The sequence below is a fragment of the Perca fluviatilis genome, chromosome 15, assembly GCF_010015445.1.
Source record: "Perca fluviatilis chromosome 15, GENO_Pfluv_1.0, whole genome shotgun sequence".
Lineage (NCBI taxonomy): Eukaryota > Metazoa > Chordata > Actinopteri > Perciformes > Percidae > Perca > Perca fluviatilis.
Window position 1 is genome coordinate 25,453,616 of NC_053126.1, and position 27,906 is coordinate 25,481,521.

A 27,906-nucleotide genomic window follows, 5' to 3' on the forward strand; every position below is an offset into this window, starting at 1 on the left:
GAGCCGTTCCGCATCCAGTAGAAATCCCGGATTAGAATTCCTCATGGGGGAGACAGAAACTACACACTATAGCTTTAAAGGTCCCATATTGTAAAAAAGCAGGTTGAGGTGCTATATTTATACTGTGAAAGTATCACAACCCTCAATCCACAGAGAAATGCCTACAGCCCATATTCAGAAGCTGTGCCTTTAAACTAACCGTCAGGACTTCCGTACAGTTGCGATGTCACTATACTATATATAGGTAGAAAGGGCTGTTACAGTGCCGTTACATTCATTCCCCGGCTGCAATGACGTTGCAGAGACTCTGATAGCGCAGATGCAGAACACCTCGAAATGCTGACCAATCAGAGCAAACTGGGCTTTTTCAGGAGCAGGGCTTTTTAAAGAGACCTGCGCTAAAACGGAGTGTTTCAGACATACAGCTATATTCAGACAGACGGTATGATTAAAAAAAAGAATGTTTTTTTTTATATTAAAGCATGTAACATGTTTAGGTAGAAACCCAAAATACAAGTATGAACCTGAAAATGAGCATGATATGGAACCTTTAAGCAAAGCTTCCATATCTGCACGTGCACTGCATGTTAACTGTGGGCCGCTAGAGCTGACATCTGCTCAGCTAAACAGCACAACCACACTTTTAGCTTATCTCCCATGTGCTGCGTCCGGTTTCCTTAGACAGACAGCCAGGTGTGGTATCATACGGAGTGTGATCATTTCAGGACAATGGGTGCTCACTGTCATCCTTAAACAACCGGTTTTGCAGACCTAAAGCTTCCCTGAAGTAGTCAACAGTAAAAAAAAATGACACATTAATTTCTCTGATCATTTATTAGCGAAAGCCTCCGTTTTTTCAACGCAACTGTACAACAGCTCCGAGCTGATGGGTGAAGTCATTACAGCGCTGGCCACTGTACAGCAGTGGTAAATATGTATATTCCAAGTGTGTGAAAAAGCAGAGCCGCAGCAGACCCACCAACCATAGCATATGGCTCTACCATGTGTTACTTAATGAGAGATTTACTCACACAGACCACTAAATGTGTGGCTCATTTAGGGAGCCACGGCAGAGGAGCGTTTGCGTGTGTTGCATGCAAGTCGACTCTATAAAGGAGGGGGGTTTGATCCCTGCCTAACCGCTCGCTGTAACCTTTTGCACTCGCGGTACTTTTAATGACTTCGCTGCAAAATAGAGCTGAAAACAAAGAATATCCCTTAAATGTTGAAGGCCATGGCTATGAAGTCAATACAACTGCCCAAAGAGAGACCAAAAGGGTGTGTGTGTGTGTGTGTGTGTGAGGGGAGTGGGGGGTGTAAAAATATGAAAGAGGTAAAAATATGAAAGACAACCCACTCCCCTAAAGAGGTATAAATAACCTTTCAGGGGGCTCAAAACTCGTATGGAAAACAAGAACTGTCTTCTTTGCTTCTTTGGGTTAAAGAACACAACCGGAAGTGAAAAATAAAGAAAGATTTATGTAGATTTAAACTTTGGAGCTTCTGGCTTTAACTAGGTCTCATCCTCTAACAGATTTGCTGTTGAGACGCACAGGATTCCTAAAAGAAAACATCCAGAAACACGTGTGATGTTTTAAATGTGCGGAAAGTTTCGAACAATACAGGAGAATAATAATTTCCTTTTTACATAAATAAAGACATTTGCACCATAAATTGTTGCATTAAAAATGCACCAGAAGGCAGGAAATGAAGTGTTTGACGCCCAAAATTCTATGTAGGACGACCCCCAGACTCCCCGTTTATAATGTGTTCCCCCAATGTTGATACAAAACCTACACCCTTATTTCATATAAGAAATGTATCATATTCACACAGAGGAATGCTGGTATTCAAACTTGTGTGGCAACACGTCCTCCAAACCATACACTGATATAGGTTGTTTGTTAATACGACCTACATGAGCGTTTCCTAAATAAGGCCCCCTAGCGGTGGCAGGAAATACAACCTTATTTCTAAACCGGAGAACGTAACGGTAGCCTTTTGAAACACGTCGTTGCAGTTTGGTTATATTTAGGCACCCAAACTCCTTAAAGTAGCTACGAGAAACTTTTTGCAGTAATTTTCCATCTTCCATCTGACCTGTAACAGCAACTGAGACTAACAGTGAACATATCGCTATTTCTATTTAGTTTTCATGAATGCCTTTCCCCGGGTCTGATTTGTTGGAGGCTAAGTTATCGTATGCAACGATCGAAATGCGATCGATGCATCAGTGGCATATTAATTATTGTAAATGAATGATTGTCTGTCCGAGCAAAACATTCAGCGCAACTACTGTATGTGACCTCCCGGTAACGCTAACTCTAAAACAGGGATCACCAACATGGTTTCCCACCTTGGTAAGTCATTGTTGATAATTATTGTGATAAATTATTAACATGATCAGTGTTTTCACATAGATGAGTATCATTTATCATTAATAACCATATATAACTAAAGGCAAACTGAGCAAATTTGTTATTCCATAAGAGTGTATCAAACTGGTAGCCCTTCATATGACTCAATACCGATGAAGTAGCTCTCAGTTTCAAAAAGGTTGGTGACCCCTGCTCTAAAAGATCTTTACGACAGCAGGTGTGGTATTTTGTCCGGAGGGGGGCCGCTATAGAATCAACACAAACTGATAGTTACAAATAGCCGCTTTAAGTTTAGGAAAAGATCGTGGTTTGGGTTCAAATCAGACGCTACTTCACTTCCGATTACGCCCGTGACATAGTACCCATCCACCAACCCTACCTGCCTCTTTACGCAGAAGTTTGGCGCTTTTATACTTCTTCGCGTTACTTCCTGCTTTGCTCCCATCATAACTACGACAACCACTTGAGTCATAATTGCTGCTTGAACAAGCGACTTATGTGGGCGTTTTTCGTGGGGAGGACCGTCTCTTGTGTGGCGGCGAGGCCAGGAGGTTACAGTTCTGTGGCGTACATACACTCCTGACCACACACTTTCTCCCTCCCCGCCTGCGTCTCTGGCTCGCCTGTCTGGCCGTGTGCAGTGATTGGCCACACAGCGGCCAGATCCCTTTGTTTCGCCTGCAGAGGCTTGCGCTAGACATACACAAGCAGTAGGCCTCATAAATCTGTGGGACTCCAATGTCAGGCCCAGAATTTCATTCTTCACAATGACTTCACTCCCACCCAAATTGCCACAGTGCCACACATGTATCACTCACTGTTTGTTTGTGTAGGCCTGTGTGTGTGTGTGTGGCTGTCGTGTGTGTGTGTGTGTGTGTGTGTGTGTGTGTGTGTGTGTGTGTTTCTGTTTCCTCACACACCCCAATTTAGACTAATTTAGTATTTTGATACTGCTCAGAGGCTGTGATTATATGTCTGTCTTCGCTGTTTGCTCTGCTTGATGGTGAATGCCGCAGTAACTGTTTGTAACTGTTTGGCTTGGACTCACTTCACTGCTTTTGAAACGTACAGTTGCGGCTTCCAGACTGGGTCAAATACGGTTCAGTAAATAAATAGTCTTAACTTTACAGCCTGTGATGAGATAATGCGTTGATTTTCAAACGCCTGGAAATGAATTAAAGAGGCAATATACAGTAAGCCGGTGCAAACTTTAGCTTTTAATGCGCGAGACTTAAGAGCTGCAATCCTCCCATCAGGAGCTGTAATAGTTTGTCCATGCAACTGACTTGCACTTACATAACCCTGGCTTGTCCATTATATACATTATTAACAAAGTCAAATCAGAGACGTTCATGTGTCTGTGTGTCACATCATAACTACAAAAAAAGTGTCCACAGGTCTAACTATATAGGCCCGTATCCTATACTATATTCTTTTCTTTTTTTTTTAGATCTATTCTGATAATGAATTTATGTGTCCTTTAACCCTCGGGTCAAATTTGACCCTTTTTCAAAGTTTTTCTATCAGAAGTATGGCGTTTCTTTTAACCAAATTTTCCCCAAAATAACATGGATGGTTCCATACAATGGTAAAATAAAAAAAAATTTAAATTAATGATCACTACTTTCATGGTCTACCCGGGTCAAAATCTGTTAATAAGCCATAAACATATATGTATGTTCCTCTGATCTTAACTATGAAACTTAACTATCAAAATATAATTCACAATTTCTGCTTATTTTTTACTCCAAAAGTAGGCAAAATGTCATGTAGAATAAACGAGGTTCATTGACCATGAATTCCAAAAAAAGAAGTGTAAAACTAGTGGTAAGAAGACGTAAGACAGAACGAGGGTTAAGTCCAAATGTAACAACAGTGTAACTACAGATACATGCAACACTACACCGAATGACTGATCCCTCTGTAGAAACTCAACCGAAAGCATACCATTTACCATGGAAAAGATGTAGGGGCGCAGCGCGTCAGACAGCCATCGAAGATTCACCAAAAGAAAGATTGGTCTCTTTTTATTTTTTTTATTCAAAAGTTGTGCCAGGCAGCAACACCTCGACTAATCTTTGGTGTTAAAAAAAAATGTAGCGTAAAATAATAAGAAGAAAATATGCCGCCTTTCAGGAGAAATGTGTTCGAAATAGGAGAGCGATAAAAAAAAAAAAAAAAAAGTCCTGCAAGAGGAGAGGAGAGGAGGGGAGGGAGAGAAAGTTTTTTCCCTGAAAGTTTGTGCAAGCTTTCACTTTCTAGGCGGGGTTACTGTAAGCTGCAGCAGCATGGAGTGAGAGAAACAGGACGGCGAGCGATTGCAATGCAGCACTGTATACCGAGCTTCCATCCAACTTAAATAAGCTCTCCAATTCTCCTTTTTCTGAGAGAGAAAAAAAAAACTAAAAAAAAAAAAGCTAACAACCATGTACTCCCCGTACTGCTTGACACAGGTAAATTGTCTTCTCTTCTTTCACTCTTTTGTAAGCTTGTAATAGCCGGGGACGCCGGGTATTTCGGATCGCGCTGCCTCTGTCTGTTGTGTTACTGTGTGTTTAGTAGTTGTGTTGGAGCGTCTTTCTGAAACTTCACCTCAACTCTCCGACAGCCGTGCCGTCTCCGTGCGCGTTTTTGCCCCGCGCGAAGTGGAAGAGACTTCCTTGTGCGTTTCCATCGCACATGGGGTTTTTTGGAGAGAAAATGGCGCTTCTCCTGAAATGTATTTCATATAAAAAAAAAAAAAAAGAAGAAGAAGAAGAAGAAGAAGGAGGGGAGCCCGCAGGAGGAGGGGAAAGCAGAGCGTAGGGACAGGCAGAATGTGGACCCGGAGGTTGATAGGAACTGCTGGACGGGTTTTCCCAAGTGTTTGTCCGTTGAGCAGGGCGCACACTGCCGCCTTTACGGGCTGCTTTCATGTGGAGCTGAGACCGGGAGAGGAGAGACATTGGTGTGTGTGTGTGGTGTGTGCGCGTGCGTGCGTGCGTGCGTGCGTGAGTGCGCGATTATAAACTGTGAAGAACAGCTCAGGCACTCTGCATCTTTTGTGATAATGTGTTTATTTCTGGATTATTATTTTTTTTTTTTGCTGTACTAGCTGACTATCTTACAAGTTGTCCCACTTGACACGTGCTGACATGTTCCAGGTTAACAGGAACTACTTGATTTTATATTTATATTTATTTTTCAGCCTCTGTCTCTTCATGTTCCTGTTTCTCCCCACCATCCCACCCCATCCTCATTAGCGTAGACAGCAGTTGCCTTTCCGGTTACAGTCAATTTAAACAAACTTTACAAAATAAATGTCTGTGTTTTTCTTATTGCTTCCTCTAACATTTTGCTGTGGGTAATGCTGCAGGCTTGGCATGCCTTTTTTTTTTTGTTGAGCTGTTCATATTCTAAAAGCAGCCGCTTTTATTTTTATTTTTTTTAGAAATGATTGCTCCAACATCACATTTCACACATGCTATTTGTCACTTTGTTGCTGTTGTTGTTGTGTGTGTGGGGAATCAGGAAATGATTATTGAGTAGCTGTTTTGAACTTGAAAATTTTTTTTTTTATAGTGGATACAATGTGGTGAAATGCGTCTCTTCAGATGTGAGGCATCTGTAATAAATGTTACCTCTTGACCGATTCGATTTGGCTTTTCAGTCACATTTTAACTCTTTATTTTCTCTGCTTTTATTAGTGATTAATCCTGTTGAAACCTGCATTTATTTTATATTTTTATTTTAAATCGTTCACCCGAAGCTGAAAAAACCCCACAGTGAGAGAGAGTGGACAGAGTAATACAGCGCTGCTCGTAGAACTTTTTCAGGGAGCTTTTTTGCAGCGTTGGTGCATGTTGCAGCTGTATGCAATCCGCCACAGCCGTAAAATGTCAGATGTTCAGAATGTCAAATCCAACAATCTCACGCTATTATCTTCATATACAGTAAACTGTCATTAGCCCTCTGAAATAAAAATCTCAAATTCTCTAGCTGTAAGTGTTTCCCTCCCGTACCTTGTTTTCCAGGCCTACTACACGGTTTTCAAGGTTTCATTTAAGCCAACCGGTGGCAGCGACACGCACACACGCGCACACACACACACACACACACACACACACACAGCTGCTGGAATTCTTACTCTTATAAAGCGGACTTGTTTATCCCTCATTGGCTTCGTCTGACAGCGGGCCGCCAGGGCCTGTTTCATGTGTAATTCAACCCTGATTTTACCAGTGGTTTTATTAAAAGAGTTTTCCACCCAGCATCGTATGCCTCTCGCTGCTACCACTGGCTGAGAGGACGTTCCCGGGCCCCTCTGGTGCCGCCACGAGTCGCTTCTGGTTTCCATTTCAAAACATTCGCATCTCGGATCGTAATGTCGTCGTCTCAATGACACCAGAGAGGGGGAAAGGAGATTTTTTTTATTATTATTATTATTTCCCCTTAATTCTTCATTTTATTGAGAAAATATTATGGGCTACTTTGTGTGTCGACTTAAGGGACTGAATCTAACTTAGAAGTAGACAGAACGTAGAAACCGATTCATTATTAGTAAATTATGCTTACAGCATTACACATATTGCCTATAGATGAGGATATGTGTGTGTATAAGATACTCACTTGTTTAAAAAAGAAAAGAAAAAAGCAGTCCCTCAGCTGTGAGTTGTCCAGCATGCATTTCCAAACAGGCCTTTAGAGATGATGACTATATCTGTAATTGATAAAAAAAATAAATAAATAATAATAATAATTTCACAGCCGATCATCTCCGAACAAAATGAGCAGATCATCTCGGAACAAAAGAAGCTTTTATTTAGCTATATACATTTCTTGAAGTTAACTAGTTGACACCAGAAGCTCACAGAGTGTAATGCAGTACACATGTTGCACATGAGGCTAACTTACAGCGTGCCATTGGCTGAGCCGAAAAAGCGTAATGTGTATCTTGTCACTTGAAAAATATTGTACCTTATGTGTGTTGTGCAGAGACCCAACCCAACTTTCCTCTCCGTGCAAACGGCACCAGCTCTCTCACACACACGCACACACACACGCACACACACACACACACACACACACACACACACACACACACACACACACACACACACACACACAGCATTCTCTTGCAGCTCCGTCTGCAGACGGGGAGGCACATTTTGTTTATTTAATTTCTGTTAATAATTAAGAATTTGAGCTTGGATCTCAGATATGGCACGAATTGTAAACAATCACTTGAATTATTAACTGTGATCAAATAAAAGCCATGCTGGAGAGCAGCAGCGTGCTGGGATGTGGCGGACAGTGCGTAATGGAAGCAAATGACGGGGAGAGCCTTGAGAGTAAAGGAGTGTGTGTGTGTGTGTATGTGTGTGTGTGACTACTGGTGTGTTTTTGATGTTGATCTAATTTAGGAATAAAATTCCATATTTTTAGGCCGTTAATTCATGTTATATAGGTTTGTCATGAGAAGTGGGAGCCAGTTCAATTTCCCATTCATTTTTTAAAATATATTTTGAAGCCTCTAACACACAATGTCGCGGCATCATTTTCTCTTGTAATTTTCAGTTAATGAACCTATATTTATTTGATTCTCTTTTTTTTGTTTTGTTTTTTTGTCCGTTTTTGTTGCTTTCTCCAAACCTAAAGTGTCCGTTCCCTTGCAGGCCACAATGACGCAGCACAAAAAAAATCTGCAACCTTAAAACAAAACTTCATTGGTTTCATTGCATTTTTTTCAAATGTGTTCTGTAGTTCTATGCAGCTCGTAATGTTTTTCATCTCAGACTGTTTTCACTTGGTGCGACATTTTAACTTATTCCTTCCCTCTGCCCCCCCCCCCTCTGCCCGCCTGGACGCTGACCCCTGCTCTCCTCGCCTCTTAACACCCTCTCAACACTAAAGTATTACCCTACTCACCTTCTAAACAATGCCTTAGTGGTAAGTCCTATTTAGTCCCTATTTATTCCGCATTAGGTGTTTGTGTTTTTATATATTCCATCTTGAGAAAATGTTTCTTTTCTTGTGACGCTCACACTGACCTGCAGCTGGAGTTATTACAGGCCCGTGCAGGAAAGAGCTAAATATTTGATTACTCCAATGAAAAGTTGCATTTTCTCTCTGTGTGTTTTTCTAGCCTGTTCCTGCCGATATGGTTTAACCAGACCACTTTTTGTTGTTGTTGCAAATGCAGTCATGCTGCAGCGCAAATAGACCAAAAAAACTGGCTGCAGCTCCGGCCACGCTGTGTTTTAATGTGTGCAAAGGAAAATATCAGATTGTAGTTTTGGAACAGAGATATATATATATATATATATATATATATAAATATATATGACATTACAGATATTGCTTCTAAGCTTCTTTTTTTTTACGTGCAATTTGAAATTTGTAATAAAAAAAAAAAGTTATACACTCGTTTTAAAACACCAGCCTCCTTTTCCTTTTCATTTTTTATTGCATCAGTGCAAACTCTTATTTGCGCTGCACTTTTTCCCTTTGGGCTTTCCATCTTTCTCATGCAGCTGCAAGTTGCTTGTTTGCTTAGGTGTAGGCTAGCTATCGGACAGCTCATTTTCAATCGCTTGAAAGAACTCTCTACATGACAAATGTTTTTTTTTTCTTCGTACTCTGCTTTCTTTGTCCGTCAGAAGTCTCCTCTGCTTCGAGGTCAGCGTCTCGGCGCACATGACTTATTGCTTTGTCCTCCCAGTCTGAAGCGCCGCAGCTTTCTTTATCAGCGCTATGTGTCGCTCCGAGAGGATGTATTATATTTTTCTTACGTCACCACCAGTGGCTATCAGTCGTTATCAGACAGCAATGTTTTCAGTGAAAATAATCAGAGCATGAGCTGTGGCTTGTTTTATGTGAACAATCTGATGAAATGAATGTAATCAATATCTGGACTTTGAAGCATTAACTTTACATTTACACGTATTTGATGAGGTGGTCCTTACACACCACATACCCACCCCCCCCTCCCCCCTCTGCCCCCTCTCTGTCTCTTCCCAAGGCCTGCAAAATGAGTTGGAACAGCTGTTCGGAGGATTAAAATCTGATGGAACCGCAGTCTGAATAAACAGAAAATGTTGGATTTTTCAGAATTAAAGACCCACACATACACGCCGCGCGCGCACATAGACACGCATTGCGTGTGCGCATGCGTGCACACGGACATGCAAACATGCACCTAAAACCTTTGGCGTCTTCATGCCAATTAGGCCTGCGAGTGGTTATCGCGAGATTAGCCGGGATGCCAGCTTCCAAGCGACTGTTTCACCTTTATCCAAATCCTTTTTAAAAGCCAATCGCTGCAGTTTCATGTCAAAAGCAAGCGCCAAAGTCACACTGCGAAGGACTTCAGAATTGGTCTTATTGCCTGTATTACATTTCTCAGATAGGTATATTGAATTATGATATCACTGTGGGGTTTTGGTTCACAAGTTAAACTGTCTTAATTCTGTGTATACAGCCGCAGTGTAACTCACTGATGCCAGACAGCAAATAGAAGTTTGGTTTGTGTGGATGAAAGTGACCCCGGCAGCCAGTAGAGCACTCTGCTTTTGGACAGCAGACAGAAGAATGAACTCATAGTACGCTTGATTGACAGGTGGGGTTGATCTTTTGTGCTCTCTTGTAACTGAGTTGTGTGCGCGCACGTGTGAGGAAAGGAAGACAGGCGGTAATATCGGAGTCCCTGATTGGCTGTGCTGCAGTTTTGTGGCGTGCAGTACCAGCGGATCCTTTCCCCTCGTCACGGGACACCAGGAGGTCAAGATGCCAGACGCTTGACGGACCGGGGACACCGTGTTCCTTTTACTTATTCATTCATACCACGCAGCCAATTGTAGGCCAATCCACCGCACAAACCGCCATCATTAAAAATTCAATGTGTAAAATAAAAAAAAATTTTACACATTGAACTCTGGCTTGGCTCGTATAAGGTGGCTGTTTTTTGGGTATTTTTGCCCTCCTTTCCATTGGCGCCAGCGGCCTAAAACAAAGAGGTAGACATCCCAGAGCATCGAATGTGAGCTTTTTGTTATCTTCGCGGCTTCAAAATCGCTGGCATGCTGTGGATTATTTGCATTATGAGCATATAACGGAAGAGAATTATGAAGACACACACATACGTGTGATTAATGTCTTTGTCAGGGTTATGAATGTTCTGTGTTTATTGTCAGCTGGTGACTGGGGGCCACTGTGCGTCAGCAGGAGCGAAAATTTACAGCGATTTTTTTATTTTTTTTTTGCAAAGAAATTGGGCGCTCTCTTTGGTGGCGGAGACAAAGACGAGATGAGCTGGGCGCATTTTGGCAGCCGGCGACATAGATTCGAATTAAGTAGCATGTAGTTTTTATCTCGAGCTGCATGCAGAGAGAGGCATAACCAACTGTGTCTCATTCAATATCAGCACAGCTGTCCCAGTATCCGTGGAGAATGGATTCCTACTGCTATTGCCATGGGAGGCTCCAGCCAAGAAGAATGGGAGGATATCCAGTGTGTGCGCTTGTGTTTTAAAAGGAAGGAGTGAGAGGAGAGTAATACGCTGATGTGTGTGTGTGTGTGTGTGTGTGTGTGTGTGTTGTGATGTGTGTGATGTGTGTGTCATGTTGTCTCCACCCGCCTCACTTTTCCTTCGCTCATGTCACCTCTGGCATGGATTAGTCTTTGGCACAACCCCGCCAGTGCCGGCGGCCCCGGTGCGGTTCTGTGGTCGCCGATATGTTGCGCTGTTGTCATGGCTACTGAACACACACACACACACGAGTGCTAAATTACATAATTGAGCTAGAATATACAGAGGAACGCAAAATACTTAGTGTACAATATGGGAGCAGAGAGAACAAAAATGTATAACCACCGAGACAAAGTGTGCCTTTACTAGAACGGATCGTGAGCAGAAAACTGAAACGCATTGAATATTTGAGAGCTTTGTCATAGCTGAGCTTTGGACATCAGTACACCATGTTCTTTCCTCTGATTTTGAGTCATAAACCTAAATAACAGCGCCGCCATTATGTGGGTATTTGGAACGTTGTGTAAACCAATCTGACAGGGCATTTGAGGGTAAGGTGTTTGCGGTGACACACAAGTTGTGTTTGTGTGTGTGAAAGAATGAGACAGAGAGAGAGAGAGAGAGAGACAGAGAGAGACAAAAATCGACTGTTTGTGTGAGAGAGGGTGTGGCGACTTAGGTTTATAAAGATACTTCATGAGGCATACACATATTTCTTTCATCAGCCTCCTCCTCCTGGGCTTCAGTTTGTTTTGAATAGATCTTATATCTGTGAGAGTATCAGCGATATGTCACATTTCAGCCGCCATTTCTGTCACACTTGGCTTACACTGGAGCGGGCTTCAAAGGCAAAACCTTTGAGCTGCAGAGTGGCGCATCATTTAGAATTGATTGAGTGTGTTGTAGTAATTGAAAGACCCTCTCCACAATTGTTAGACATACAAAAAATACTACTTGATAGTTTGTTTTGTTGTTGTTGTTTTTTCCTACAAAAAGTTCAACAACATTGTTAAAAATTCTTAAAGTGACACCTACTCCCTCTGTGCCAAGTTGCATGTTAAACCCCGATTGGCTCGCAGACTAGCTGTGATGTCATACAAATCCTGCTCATGCCTTAAAATGAGATTTAAGGTGAGCACAGAGAAACGGTGTCCTCGATTAAAGGAATTCTCAGTCGACACATAACACTCATATGATTTTATCGACTAATCCATTTGTTGATTTCAATCGAGAATTACGCAAAAGCGCCATATTAAATCGTGGGTTTACCTGATATGTGCTCATAAGTTTCTTGGAAATAAGCCCTTCAGCATTAAAAATGACTAATTGACTAAAGAAATGTTAGTCGACTAAGCCCAAAATGGCCGGTTACACCGCACTCTAAAGCGTGGCGAATAGCCGTGGAGCATAGATTCGTGCCTGATCGCGCGCCTGACTGTTCATACCAGACGCGCAATTCTCCGCCGGTCACAAAGCGATCTTTCTCCTCTCCACTCTACAGAATGTCTCTCTCTCTCTCTCTCTCTCTCTCTCTCTCTCTCTCTCTTCCTCTCCCAATGTGTGTGTGTGTGTGTGTGTGTCACTCTGTCTGTTCGTCTCCCGTTCTCTCTCCGTGGGCCTATTCGCGTGTCTCGCTGTAGACACAACTGAGAAGTCAAGACAGCCAAAATCACCATAAACCTGGGTGTTTTAGTTTGAAATTTGGTTTATTTTGTGAAGTATCCAGCTTCACCGTGGCCTTCTTAAACGTGATTACCTGCCTGGTTTGACACGATCGCTCCCGGACGGAAGAAATAGAGGTGACGCCGAAACTATCGCTGCAGCGCTCGGTCCGGGCCCTATACTTTCCACCTGCAGCAGATGAATGTGAAAACTCTATCTGCACATACATCATTCGACACGGTGAAGCTCAAACATCCAGGAGAAGTGAATAAGCAGGCGCAAAAAAGAAACCCAGTGGAACTGTGGATAGTAGCTCAAAACTGCCATTGCTATAAAGGATTTCAGTCCATAAAGTCATGTTGCGGGTTGTAAAATGAATAATTGTCAGTTCGCAGTGTTTGGTCAGTTTTGTTCCGTCTCTAGTGCTGCAGAAGACAGACTGAGAAATGTCTCTGAGTGTGCTTTGTTCTTGCATTGAATAGATTTGAACTAATGCCAGTATCAACACACGTCGCGAACGGTGACAGTAACTCATTCGCTGCTCATTCTTTTTAATCAACAAGTAACGTTGCCGTAAAGACAAGCTTTATGATGTTGAATTTCCGATGTTTTTTTTTTTGTCTTCCACAAGGAGGAACGTGAAGGGCTCACACTTGTGACCGAGCGAAACACGCAGCATGAAAGCCATTGTATCAGTCTGTCACAGGTCAACTGAAAGAGATAGAGAGTTGTTGTTGTGGATCATTGACAGCCCACTCAAGGTTAATTTCAGCGTGGGCAATCTGGGCATGTTGTTTAGCCTGTCCTGCCTGCCTGTCTGACCTACATCTCACTGCACTGGCTAAATATATACAGTAGACCCGTCATTACAAAGCTCAGATTAATCTGGATGAAATCTGAGCACCGTTTCACTCTCTCTCTCTCTCTCTCTCTCTCTCTCTCTCTCTCTCTCTCTCTCTCTCTCTCTGTGTTTGACTGCAGCCTTCTTTTCACAAACTTTCCCAGGCTGACTTTCCATCTCAGTCAACTCAACAATCCGAAAAAAGAAAAGAAAAGAAAGACAGATGCAGGCATTCACACAAACATGGCACACGCAAACACATTATCGTCTTGTGAATAAGACAGGAGCTGTAGCCACAATAGGGCTACCCCATTCAGAAACAAATCCTCTGTGCATTTGGAGAAGGTGTGTCTGTTTGAATTCAAGCCTAACTGTGTATATAAGCTATATTTTGTGGTGACTCATACATAACGCACCTGCACATATTTAATCATGAGGCACAGGTGTGCATTCTTTCAGATAAAAAAAAACAGCATGTCTGTGTTACAGCCAAGAGAGAGAGAGAGAGTGTGTGTGTGTGTGTGTGTGTGTGTGTGTGTGTGTGTGTGTGTGTGTGTGTGTGTGTGTGTGTGTGTGTGTGTGTAATATAGGACAGTGGTTCCCAAGCTTTTTTGTCTAATGTACCCCCAGGACCGTGTCAGATGAACTCAAGTGAATATTATTAAAATTTTATTTTGTGTCAAATGTTTAGGTATTTTGTACTATAGGCCTACCACTTGGAGGGCAGAAGCTGAACATTTACTCTTTACTTTTAGCTAACTATGCCTACCAATTGTAAGACCATAAGACCATAAATGGAAAATAATATTGTTGCCTAAGTTGCTTGCAGTAGTTAAGAAATTAAAGAGTTAAAAAAAAAACACTGACACTTTGTGTAAGTTGAAAATGCTACATAAGGTTCTGTAAAAGCTTAGCTTTGACTCCTCTTTAACAGAACCTGCAAGTAAAAACCGCAAAATAGTTTGGTATTACACAATTATCTAATACTTTTAGCAAACTGTTCTAATCATTTAGCCATTAGCCTACGTTTAGCTAACTATTTCAACCATTTATCTGTTATTTCTAGCTAACTATTTTGACTGTTTATACATTACCTGAACCAAATTATTGAACAGTTTTTTTTCCCATTTCTTTAAGCTAACTTTTTTAGCTAACTGTTTTAGCCATTTATGTAGCTGTGAATCAATCGAATACCCAGCCCTAAGTGGAACTCTTCAGTTGTTACAGCTGACACAGTAGGTAGATTTACATCCATCCATCCATCCATCCATCCATCCATCTATCCATCGATCCATTCATCACTCCATCCATCCATCCATCTATCCATCTATCTATCCATCCATCCAGACATCTATCCTTTTATTACCTAGCAAAAGAAACATCTCTGCACACCTGGGTAAGCCTGGAGAGACTATTGCAATCATTTGGACACAAAGACATCCGGCCACAGTTAATTGGAAGAGGGCGGTGGTGTGGGAGATTGTTCAATTGTCGAGGGATGACATCACGCAGTGACGCCACTCAATGATGCCATAGCATTCATTATCTTTTCACCGCTTCTTTGGCTTACCTTTAAGTAGAGGAGGGATAAAGAGGCATTGATTGGCTCCTTGATTGTACCTCAAATTCCCCGAGGCTTTTTCTCATCATCACGCAGCATTACCTCATGCTGTAGCAGAGGCAAACTAGTTCCAAGTATAGAGTCCTGGATATGTTGATCCAGTACAGTGGATTAAAACAGTGACCATGCAGGAGTATAATCCACATAGGCTATTTAGGAGATAAGATTATGAGCCCAGCAATGATTATATCCATGACTTAAACTTCGCATCAACATTTGAGATCTGCTTTTATTCTCTTTCTCTGGGAACAAGGCTGAAAGCCTATGCGATTGGGCTTAATAGGCATTTATTGGGTTAATGTTGGAGGGAAAAAAATCTTTTCCTGTCTTCGGGGTGGGTGGAGGAACGTTGACGCTTGGAGGTTTATGAACCTGCAAGTCAAACAGTAATGAAAACAGTTGTGACCTGATTTCAAGAGCTGGGGGAAAAGACAGAGTAGATAGGGAAGGAGGAGTTTTAGTTACAGACAAAGTATCACAGACAACAATATATTAGGATGACATAGCTGCATGCTTTTCTTTCCTTCTTTTTTCTTTTTTCTTGTCTTTTCTACCCGCTTGTTAGGTTGTGTTCCCTTTCATTTCTTCCTGTTACCTTCCCTCTCCATTTCTGTCTCTGTATCTAATTCGGCCACCCTGTCCGGCAAGGAATAGCTGTCACCCCAAGGAACAAAGGGCTAGAGCTCACTCTTCGGAGCAGGAAGTTGGCACAGGGCCAAGGGTGGAAAATCTATACTTGGTTGCATAATATAACATATCTTTACCTCAGATGAACTCTGAGGAGGCCTGGCAGCTGTGAGCAAACAGAGCTGGAGGGCGGGAGTTTGTGTGTTATTAACCGACTGTTTGTGTGGAAGTGTCTGTGTATGTGTTGGGTATGAGTGTGCACTCTATGCTTCTTGTGACTTGTGTTTGCTGGCTGGCGCTGCGGGCCTGAGGCTGTTTCGAGACCCCCTTGACAGTCGAGCAGAGTACAGTAGAGTCAAATAGAGCCTTGTTGAAAAAAGAAATGCCAGGATCAGAGTAGAGTAGAGTTGAGTGGAGGAGGCCGAGGCCAAGCAGGGCTCAGGGTTAGACTCAAACACAACTCTGTGGCTTCTCCTTTTGGCCCAGCCAGCCAGTAACTACTATCCCAACTACAGCTGCACCGTACTCTGTGATATAAACTTTCTGCTCTGTTTAGGCTCAGAGAAATAGCTGCAGGATTAGTGTGCGTTACATGGAAAGTTGTATATTTGACTGGAAAATTCAGTGCAGGATGAAGATTTCATGTCACTGCAAAAATATAAAACACAGATGGGCCAGACTTAATTCTGCGAGTTCACGGAGTGGGACTAGCTCTGCTCCTCAAACACCCTTTTTAGTTTTTTTTAAATTCACTTCCATGCTGCACTCAACTCTCCTGTTATTACGTTGCTAGCTGGTCTAGCGGGTCTCCGAATTAAAATTGTTATAGGAGCCCTTGTTGTGATGTGATCGCCTGCAACCGTAATGGAGAAACAGTGTGCGCCGCTCCCCTTTCTCTTGGGCTCTGCTGAAATGGTGGAGGGAAAACGGACCCGAAAGCGTCCGTCTGTCTGACGTGTCAAGCTGCTGTCAGTCTCTTCAGCGTGTCCGACGTCTTAAGAAAAGCCCTGAGAAATTCAAACTGGGCTCATTATGGTCATCATCTGGAATAAAGCGCAATCATCTCAGCCACCTGTGGCAGGCTGCGGTGGAGAAAAAGACTCTTGTCGGCCTTATGGACCTGTCTGTTAAAAGTCGCATACTCAATTCACACACATTTACTCGAGTCATTTTTATTTTATTTTATCCCTCTGTCTTGTTTTCCCTCTCTGTCTGCACACCTGAATAAAACATTTCCAAGCTAGAGTTAGGACTCTTATGGGGACCACAAATTGACTGTATATTGCAGCCAGGCTGTGGAGATTTATGATGAAAGTGAATAGGGATGGTGTGGGCGGGTATGCTATGCAGAGGTACATATTATGGTGACTACTTTTTGTTTTTTTAATACTTGGAGGAGCTGAAGGCCTTGAGAGCGGTGTAGAGGAGTCAAACAACAGTTCAGAAAGACAGAGGGATTATAGCAGGGAATACAGCGCACAGAGGAAAAGAAGGGACGGGAAAGAAGAGAGGGAAATGGGCGGGAATGAAAGAGGCCATAGTCTGTGTATTGTAAATACAGTAGACTGGGGAGCACTCCATGTCCTTTTTAATTTTTTCTCGCAACATGATTTGTTTGATTTACTCTCCATCAGTCAGCGGAGGATGTATTTAAACGAACTTGAAGTACATTTGAGAAAGCCTCTTCATAGCTGTGGCTGTTTGTATTCTCCTTTTACTTTCCTTGGAAGCAGACCGTGATTAAAACAGACGATATAGGCATATTGTATTTCCTAGGGGATTGGAAGGAATGCAAATGCATCATAACCATATTATACTAGTTAGGAGCGGTGTGTGTTGCCAAGCCTCTGGATACAGGAGAGAGTAGACGCAGTTACACTAAAGGGATCCGAGTCCCACAAAGAGTCAGAATCCCACAACTGCAACAACATGAAGAGGACATCTGACACCGTTGGACTATATTTGACTTTTCATAGGATACACACAGTACCGACTGCATAAAAAAAAACGCCCGCTTTTTCTCTCGGTGAAAAACTTTATGGAGAAAACCCCCCCCACACACACAAAAAAGTTTCTCTGTCTGTGTGTCCGAGCGCCGCAGAATCCGTTTGGCATTTTTGTTGTGAGGGAAGCATGTTGCTGGTGGGACTTTGGCCTGCACAATCCCTCCTCTGTTAAAACAATGTGGCGGTTGTCCTGCCTAACCTAATTACTCCCTCCCGGGGGAGAAAGGCAACAGCACCAAATCCCATAGTTAGGAGCTCTGATCTGGGCCCTGCTGTAAGAAAAGGCCTCATTCATTTTAGCCTCCCTCCTTCCACCACACACACACATACACACTTTCTATTTGTCTCTGCGATTGGGTTTGGCCTGGATAGAAGCTAATTACGTTCTAATCTATCCTGATATTTCTCTTTATATCTGTTTTTCTTAACATTTTATTGTTGTTGTTCATTTATTGATGCTGACGACATAATTGCAACTGTTAGAAACAGTCTGCTGATGCATGTATACACTGAAAATGGACCCAGTTTGGGTGAGAATACCTGTTCTACCGACGCAATAGGTTAACTTTACCCAGTACCAATGTAAATGTTAGGTTAGTTAGCCCAACTTAAATATGCTTATTTTGACTCGGTGTCAAATTTGACCTAAAAATTGACACAATTCAATTGTGTTGTTAGTTGTACAAAGCGATGTGCATACAGTATGTATGACATATAAAACTGCAAAGGAGCAAATCTTATTTACAGTCCGTAACAAATAATGGTATGGAAGTTTAAAAAGAGTGACAGTAGCTCACCTGGTTGAGCGTGCGCTCCATGTACAGGGGTTCAGTCTTTACCGCAACAGCCGCGGGTTCGATTCAGACCTGCGGCTGTTTGCTGCACGTTGTTCCCCCTTCTCTCTTCTCTTTCTTGACCTGTCCTGTCAATAAAGTCCTAAAAATGCCCCCCAAAAAAGAATCAAACAAAACAAACAAAAACAACAAAAAATGTCACAGTAGATCATAACAGTTAACAATTATAAACATAACACTAAACAGCCCATTGTCTTGTGGTTTTCTACTGATGGTTACTTAAAGTAAAGTTAACCCAGTATTGCGTTGGTGCTAAATTCACCCAGTGTTAGTGCTATTTTTTTGTTACTGTAAAGTTATTTACCCATACTAAAATATGGTTATAATATAATATAATATAATTTAATATAACACTAACACTGGGTCAAAACAACTGCTGGCGCTACACTGACCCACAGCGATTAACCCAGGGATTTGTTTGTGTGTGTACTTAGTTTATTTTCACTTATTTAGCTTTAAGCTTTTTTCACTTATTTAGCGTATCATTTTTTTAATTATTTAAGCTTATTTTCACTCATTTAGCCTTTCGCTTTTAGCTTTTTTAGCTCCTATAGCTTTTTAGCTTCATGCCTATCATTTGTTGTGCCTCTATCGCCCTCCCTAAGCTCTCTTCTTCCATTGCTGCCCTCCGTCACTAACTGGCACTGCGTAGGGTTTTGAAAACATTATTGCTGTTACAAGGAAGTCCGCAGAGGAAGAGGAAAAAGGGATGTGTGTGTGTTGTGTGTGTGTGTGTGTGTGTGGGTGTGTGGGTGGGTGTGAGTGGGTGCATGTGTCTGTGGGTGTGTGGGTGCGTGCGTGCATGTGTCTGTCTGTCTGTCTGTGTGTGCGTGTGTGTGGTGGCATGTTGTGTTATAGTCTTAATTCTCCCTTAACCAACCTGTTTGGTTTTGTGTATACTGTATGTCTCTCCTCTCTCAGGAAGATTAGAAAAGCCATTGTGCGGAGGTTTGGGAAATAAAGTTTGTAGTGTATATTTGGACATTGTTGCGGTGCTGCGTTGTTGCTCTTGCCTGTTAGGGTTTAGAAGTCTATGTTTGTTTATCTGGAAAGAGAAAATTCCAATTTGTTTCCACTGAGATCAAGATTGCCTTAGCGAGGGAGACCTGTTCACGTGTATTACAGCATAAAACAAAAATGAGATTACTAAACAGCATTTATTTGCATTTTCTATATGACATTTCACATGGTTAGGTTGACTTTGTGGCCATTTTCTTTTTCAGTCTTTTTCACACTGGTACACTCGGGGTATATAAGGGAGACAGTAGTGTTTGTGTGTGTGTGTGTGTGTGTGTGTGTGTGTGTGTGTGTCTGGTCATGCAGTGTTTGTCTTAGGCCAAACTCCTTTCCTGTGGTGTGTGTGTGTGTGTGTGTGTGTGTGTGTGTGTGTGTGTGTGTGTGTGTGTGTGTGTGTGTGTGTGGGCTTGAATGTGTCCAGCTTGTGTGGACCCTGCGCCCTGTTTGTGCGGCTCGACGCTCGCCCTACGGCAGAAGCGGAAGCTCTGCTTTAACAGCATTAGCGGGGCTCTTCCTTCAGCCTCCGGCCCACTCCGTTAACCCTATCACTGTCCTTTCATACTCCTTATTTGTGTCCATTCACTGGCCTCCATAACTTTTGTTTACACTTTATAGATTTAAGTGTTCGGTCCCAAGTTCTCAAAATTCTCTGTCTTTGTTCGCTCGTCGGGTCCTTTCAGTCTTTTTCTATTTACCTCTAATTTATGAACCTCTCCTGTTTATTCAGCCCCGGTGCCAACTTGTGAAACCCGCCTGTCAGTGGCAGCCATGATTGACTTTCTCTTCACTCACATTAGTAACCCCTTCGTTGCCATTTAAGCCCGCACAAAGTTCATTAACCCCTCATTATGCCTAAACTGAGCACTTCCACTGGCCCTAAAACTCGATTAATCTGGTTTTGAGCATGCATGCGACTAGGACTACAGTTGAAAATTAGCCGACTGGCTAACACTGGCGCATTTACAGAAATGTTCATTAATGTGCATTGTCCTAATCAAATAAATAAACAAATAAAACAAATAAATAAAACTCACTTTGTAATATTTTTCCTGTACAAATTGTGCTACTATGTGACACTGGTAGGTGGAGCATAAATATGTCTCTAAACACGTTTTGAAGAATGTAAATGTAATGCAGAAAGCAGTGACTAATTGCAGGAAGTTCTCCCTTTATTCTTTATACTTTCTCATCCCCTCTTCCCTGCCCTCTCTTGCTGTTCATTGTCTTTATTCTATTATTTATGCCAGGAGATGTCCTTCTTTATCAGGGCTCGTACAGACACATACAACCACACCTCTGTCAAATATTCGCCCCTGGTTAGTGCTTTTTGCTCACGGAGGGCACCAAACAAAGTACAGGCCTACAGGCTGAACCCACACTGAGCTTTCTCAGCTTCATTCAAGAGCCATACAGGCAGGACCTCGGATCGTCAGGGTTCAATTCATAACCAATGGCGATGGCTTAAGCTCAGTTACTTGGCTAATTTAAATGGAAACGTATAAAGATAAATAAAAGGATATAGACAGGAGGCCGTAAGGGGGTTGTGCACAGACGTGGAGGGTGAGACAGTGGGGGTTGTGAGTTAGGGATTGCGGCAATGCATTTGCATAAAGGGCAGGGCAACATGCCCAATGGTGGAAAAGGTTGGCATCACGCCTTTCAGACTGGCAGAGAGGGAAGACTGGAGAGAGAGACAGAAAGAGAGAGAGAGAGAAGGGGGGGGGGTATAGTCAATAGTGCATCCCTTGTTCAGAAAGAGGAGGTCCCTAGCTATTGGCAGGAGAGCAGGCTAAATCTCTAGTTTGATTGTGTGCTAGATTGCCCCTTTATTTGTCTGATTGCAAAGCGTTCAACACTGCATTAGTAGTGGGCTTTACTTTCCTGGAGCCTTTATGCAGGAGGGAGTTTTTCTGTCTTGGCCTGCTCTGCTCTGTGATTGTGTCTCCACATATGTCTCAGAGTTTAGATTGTGTAACTGTGCAATCAGCGCATCAGCCAGCTTGGAGGGAAGTTTCTGACCTGTCTGTTGTATCAAGTCCGCGTTGGTCTCCACCTTTTATTCCCAAGCATGCGGCAAAGGTTAATGGCGCTGTTGATTTTAGCTTGATGATCATGGTTCAGATGTGTTCTTCAGCATTTTACAATCTGTACAGGGCGCATTTACAAATACAGCAGCCAGTGGGCCTTCTCCCTCTCGCTCAGTGTGTGTGTGTGTGTGTGTGGTTGTGTGTGTGTGTGTTAGGGCTGCACACTTAATAGCATTTTTATCGAAATCGCAATATGGACTAGTGCAATATCCAAATCGCGATATTTGTTAATAACAAAATATGTGTCAAACAATTCTGAATTAAGTATTTTGATGCTGCAGAGAAGTCCCAGTCTACAAATCCTATCCTACAGAAAACATCTTTGTTTGGTACAGATTCTCGCAAGAATCGCACTATAATCATTTATATTTTTTAAATTTTAACATTTTTCAATGAAAATGAGAATAAGGATACAAAAATCATCATTCCCTCCAATATCGTGAATCATATCGCAATCGCAATATCAGTCAAAATAATCGCAATTAGATATTCCCTCATATCGAGCAGCAGTAGTGTGTGTGTGTGTGTGTGTGTGTGTGTGTGTGTGTGTGTGTGTGTGTGTGTGTGTGTGTGTGTGTCTCAGAGCCACAACAGTGCTGTTCTCCCCTCATGCTGGCTGTGGTTGTGGTGATGTCATGGTAGTAGCGAGTGAAAGGGCTGATTATTTAGCGTGGGCCTGTTATTTCTGGCCCTGGGTCCATAAGCGCTGTATATAGAGTCTTGGCGCTCCGTACATCGATGGCCACCCGTGGTCATAACGACCGCTAAGAGTGTGATGCATGGTACCGCATTGTGACCACAGACTAGGGCTGGACAATATGAAGAAAATCAAATATCACGATATTGATATTTACCAAATACCTTAATTGATATTGCAACAATATTGTATAGGGTTGACAATTTTTGCTTTCACAAAATATTTACACAATGAGATTTTAGATACATAATCATCAGTGATGTGGATATAATGACTAAGTGGGTAAAGGCAAATAATAGAACGGCTAGAACAGTCTGGTAAGTTCAGAAAATGACATCACTTTAGTGTAATGCAGCCTTTAAAGCCACGAAAAGACAACACTTGTGTCATATTACAATATCCAAAATCTGAAACGATATCTAGTCTAATACCACAATATAATAATATCGATATATTGCCCAGCCCTACCATAGACCTAATGTAGGGACATTAGCACGAGTAGAGGGATTTTTAAAATCTCTCACTGAACTTTTAAATTATAACTTGGATGCTCATTTTGTCAGCATATTAGTATTCATTTAATAATGATAACACATGGAGAAGGATGTTATTTACTTGATAAAAAACTAAAATTATGAATTTATTTTTTGCTAAATGACGCTCAAGCTCATGATCATCACAAGACAAATTTTGTTCTAGTAGTTATCACAAGATTTCCACACGACATTCATAATATTCCCAGATGCCTGCATTCACAGTCGGAATGAATTAAAAATAAACAAATGTTTCTTAGCAAACTTTACTAACATTATGAAAGAAAAAGGCCCCTGTGACTGATATATTATTATATATGACATTATTCGATCGTTAATAGTGATGGATCAACCAGTCCGTCAGCAGCATTTCATTGTTGGAGCTGGCCGAAAGTGGACAGGGACACCAGATACATGTGCCAGGTTGTGACATGATTAATGGGAGAGGACAGATGAAGAAAAAACAAAAACAATTTCGGACATAAAAATGTCTCCAACCACTGCTATTTTGTGAAATATTGGATCATTTTAAAGATTTTTTTTTGCTTGTGGCATTTTTAGGCCTTTTATTGTTGATAGGACAGCTTAGACTTGAAAGGGGAGAGAGAAGGGGAATGACATGCAGCAAAGGGCTGCAGGTCGGAACCGAACCCGCGGCCGCTGCGTCGAGGACTGAGCCTCTGCATATGCGCGCGCGTGCGCTCTAACAGTTGACCAAATATTGGATAATTTGACTGAATGAAACCATGTGAGAATTTTCTGGAGGGGAAAATCACAGTTTGGTGAAACTGCTAATAACATCTGAAACATGACAAAAGGGCCCCAGCTAGACACTGCAAGTCACCTCCATATCTTTATCAATGCACTGTGTTTTATAACAGAGATCTTCAACAGGGGCTATAGGGTCCTCCTCTTGTAATTTGTTAATTATAAAAAAAATATTGAAGTTTTTCCAAAAATGAAAATGTCCTAACATGAATCCAACATATTCTTATCAAATATGAATCAGCCTATTTGTGAAAAAAAAAACATTGGCGATAGGCTTACTGGCCTATAGGTGAGGAAGGCCATCCACAGATACAGTTCATCCTAAGGATTCACTCTGCCACATGTATTAGTAACATCCAAAACGCGATTTAAAAAATCACGCCAATAATTATTATTTTAATAGCCTAGTATTCTATGTACTAAAAAGGTATGTGTAAAGGCTTTAGGCCGCCCTACACGTTATTGTAGGCCCAGTTTAATATGCAACTTAATATGTAGTAGTCCCTGCTCCGTCTCTCTCTCTCTCTCTCTCTCTCTCTCAGTTAAGGGGTCCTTGGCTTAAAAAACGTTGAAGACCCCTGTATTATAGTTATGTTATATGTTATATGTTATATGTTATGTTTTTTAATTGTTAAATATTTACCTGCAAAATAACCGGTAACTGTAGCTGTCAGACAAATGTAGTAGAGTAACAAGTACAGTATTTCCCTCTGAAATGTAATGATGTAGAAGTATAAATTAGCATGAAATAGAAATACACAAATGCCACATGACACAGAGTCCCTTAAAATTGTACCTGAAATAAGTAAATTAATCAAATCAATCACAAATGTATTATAAAAGAGGTCAGAAAGTGCATCATTGAACTGCTTGAAGATAATGTATTGTCATGTATGATCACGCTGTATACGGACATACAGTATAATCTGACAGCATCTAAAAGCCTTAGGGAGTGTTAAAAAAGCGCATTTGATCTCTTCATGTCATGAACCTGAGTGGAGGGTGGAGACAAAGCAACATTACTCATAAACTACACAAAGCTCCAACCTTAGGAACAAGTGTGCATTTTCCAATCATTGCAACCAGTACAAATAAGTATTGAGCTGCGACGATTACGATCACTCAACTGTTAAATTAATCTCAAACTATTTTGGTAAATGATTAATCGTTTGAGTCATTTCATTTTGAAAAAAAAGTAAAAAAAAATTAAAATGTGAATATTTTCTAGTTTCTTGTCTCCTCTGTGACAGTAAACTGAATATCTTTGAGTTGTGGACAAAACTAGACATTTGAGGACGTCCTCTTGGGCTTTGGGAAACACTGATCGACATTCTATGTATTATGTAAAGCACTTTGAATTGCCCTGTTGCTGAAATGTGCTATACAAATAAAGCTGCCTTGCCTTGCCTTCTAAACCATTTTCTGACATTTTATAGGCCAAATAACTAATCGATTAATCGAGAAAATACAGCTCGATCGACGATGAAAACAACCGTTAGCTGCGGCCCTAGAGTATTGATTGGGGGTGTAGGTGTCAGACAATCCGGAGGATGTTTCAAACCTCTTTTTTTGGTGCAACGACACTGGTTAACTTTCAAACGGGGCGACAAACAGCAGCGTTCTGCTCGAGTGCACTGCTTGTCTCGGGTCTGAAAACACAATCGTGTTGTTTCGGCTCACTTTCGTCTTCCAGCAGTGTGTGAAAGGCTGACTTTGGCAATTCACACTCCTCTCTTTGAGAAGAGCAGTAAAGCCCTACAGCTTTGTTTGGCGGCAAGTTAACACATGAACCTGATGATGCTTTTATTTCATGCTGTGTTGAAATTCTAATTCCAAATGCAAAAGGATCTTTTCATTAGAGGGGTTGAGATGGTGTAACATCCTTCTGCTTTGAGCCTATTGATGAATCAACGGGCTTGTAATTCTCTGTGATGTGTGTCAACCACGTATCAGACTGTCTACAACAAAGACGAAGTGGCACACAGAGAAGGCTATAGGCGCTGGCTGCTTGCATACTGCTATAATGATATGATATCCTTCTTCTAGTATGATAAAATGTTTCTGATGGGTTCATAAAAAATAAATCACTTTCTGTCAAAACCAAAATAGGAATGCAGGATGAAAGAGAATGAATTTGCTAAATGCATTTCTTTGTTGCACGCCAGGCGCATCGTGTTTACCGATTACAGAGCTGCTTTTTACCAGGGTAGAAAATTAACACCTGCCACCAGCCAAATGCTGCTAAAAGCTGGCTGTGGTTTGTAAGTTTGTCTCCTCTACCAGCCACTCTGGCAGGCTCATGATTTGGATCTTGGTAGATGAAGTTGTTAAAATCACCTGGGGGATTTTTTCACCGGGTGAGTTTAAATTGTAATATTTAAAGGTCCCGTATTGTCAAAAGGGATGTAAAGTGTATTTTTTTATATACAGCAGGTGGAGGTGCTATATATATACAGTTTACTGTGAAAGTATCAAAATGCTCAATCCACAGAGAAATGCACTCAGTCCATATTCAGAAAATATAGGTAGAAAGTGCTGTTACAGTCATTCCCCGGCTGCAATGACTCCGAGAGTGCTGATCATGGATATATTATATTAACTCGATACCGGATCTCAAAATGGTGCGTGTTCAGTTCAATGGAGTTGCTGGCACATACGCCCAAAAAAGTTTCCAAGCTTCTGGGTTTACTTCTGTGAAATGCGGCCCACTGAAAATGCGAAGTAGTGTTTCTCCAGCTGGCCCCGCCCACGAGTTCCCTCTCGGCCCAGAGACTTTACATTGTGGTGACGTCAAAGGTTCTTAAATTACTCTTCTCGGCTCGAGGGAAGTTTTTCAAATATAAGAAATCCATGGATTACAAATTCAGAATAGAAAGAGTGATCACTGCCTTGGTTTGCAGTTGGAGGTGTCCTGGCAACAGTTTTACAGACCAGCTCTTTTACATTGGTGGCCTATGGGGAAAATCCTTTCTGGGAAGCAGGGGGATTTTTCGTTGCAATACTGCCAGTGGCCACTGGACAAAATTGGCGGAAAGGCTGAGTGCTTTTCCTCGGGGCGTGGTACAGATAATTAGTCCCAGAAACCCTGACCAATCAGAGCAGACATGGGCTTTTTTTCAGGAAGCCCGCTTAAAGAGATAGGCGGTAAAACAGAGCGTTTCAGACAGAGGGTGAATACAGGTATATTCAGAAAGACAGTATGAGAAAAATAATGTGTTTTCTGAGCAGTAAAGCATGTAAACATGTTCTACTAGAAACCCAAAATACACGTATGAACCTGTAAATGAGCATAATAGGGGACCTTTAAAGAAATAAGGCAAAGGCAACAAAAAGAACACAATATCTTGGTCCAGTCAGTAGTATCCCCGTTACTCAGTCTCAGTCTGCACTGGCAGCAGTGTGAGCAGCGCTAGTCTGTTGGCTGGCACAGTGAGAAAACACTCAGTCATGGCGGCTGTGTGGTGCTGAGTCGGCCTGCCCGGGCATGGCCAGTGACTCAAGTGCATGCGCACACACACACACACACACACGCACGCACGCATGCACGCGTTAGTGAGACGCAAGGCGGTTCCTTCATCCAACAGCACATTCTTTCTAGACAGTGGCAGGCGGGCCGGGGGTTGAGAGTGTGTGTTTGTGTGTGCATGCATGTGTGCAAAAGCAGGTAATGTGTGTCCTGATGCATGCAGTTACACACAGGTGAGCCTTGATTTCGCAGGGAATGCACGAGCGTGGCATCAGCAGTATTGAGATCCACGTCAATAGGCAGCCTGAATTACCACACGCTGCGTTAAGTTTGCGTGGATTATATGTTAGTGCGTTCCTCCCCTCCTTCGTCCCTCCCCGCTCATCAATACTGTCATCTGCATGCAAGAAGATCTGCGCGCCCCAACATGTCTTATACATCCTCAAGCAGGAACAGATAGTTTATTAAAATCTCTATCACAAAAACAAAATAGCCTCAAGGGATTTGGTTTCTCTTTGCTGTTGGAGCAGTTCTAGATGACGCGTTTCTTTTTTTCTTTTCAGCACACAAAACCCTCAGTGTTGCTCATGTGAGTTCATGTCTGCGTTGCGTAGCTCGATTTGCATTACCTTACATTACATTTCATTTAGCTGACGGTTTTATCCAAGGCGACTTCCAATAAGTGCATTCAACCATCAAGGTACAAACTCCAAACCAAGAATGAAGTACAAGTACATTAGCTTCAAATGTGCAAAACTACAGAGAGACACATAGGTGCAACATCTAAGTGAAAAATGTGCAACATATACTGTAAGTGCAATTTCTTTTCTGTTTTTAGCCATC

General features: G+C 42.0%; 1 protein-coding gene across 17 annotated transcripts in view; it reads left to right on the forward strand.

The window, feature by feature from the left end:
* The window catches only part of nfixb (nuclear factor I/Xb), a 165,634-nt gene that overhangs the window by 13,878 nt on the left and 123,850 nt on the right, over positions 1-27,906 (forward strand). For 12 of the 17 annotated variants that reach the window (XM_039823917.1, XM_039823912.1, XM_039823914.1 and 9 more), the window contains exon 3: positions 8,271-8,306. The exons of 3 other annotated variants lie outside the window; for them this stretch is intronic. In XM_039823917.1, the coding sequence (XP_039679851.1) occupies positions 8,271-8,306 (36 nt within the window). Of the gene's footprint in view, positions 1-4,578; positions 4,832-8,270; positions 8,307-27,906 lie in introns of those variants that run through there. 2 more of the 17 variants (XM_039823916.1, XM_039823918.1) reach the window with 2 other exon arrangements.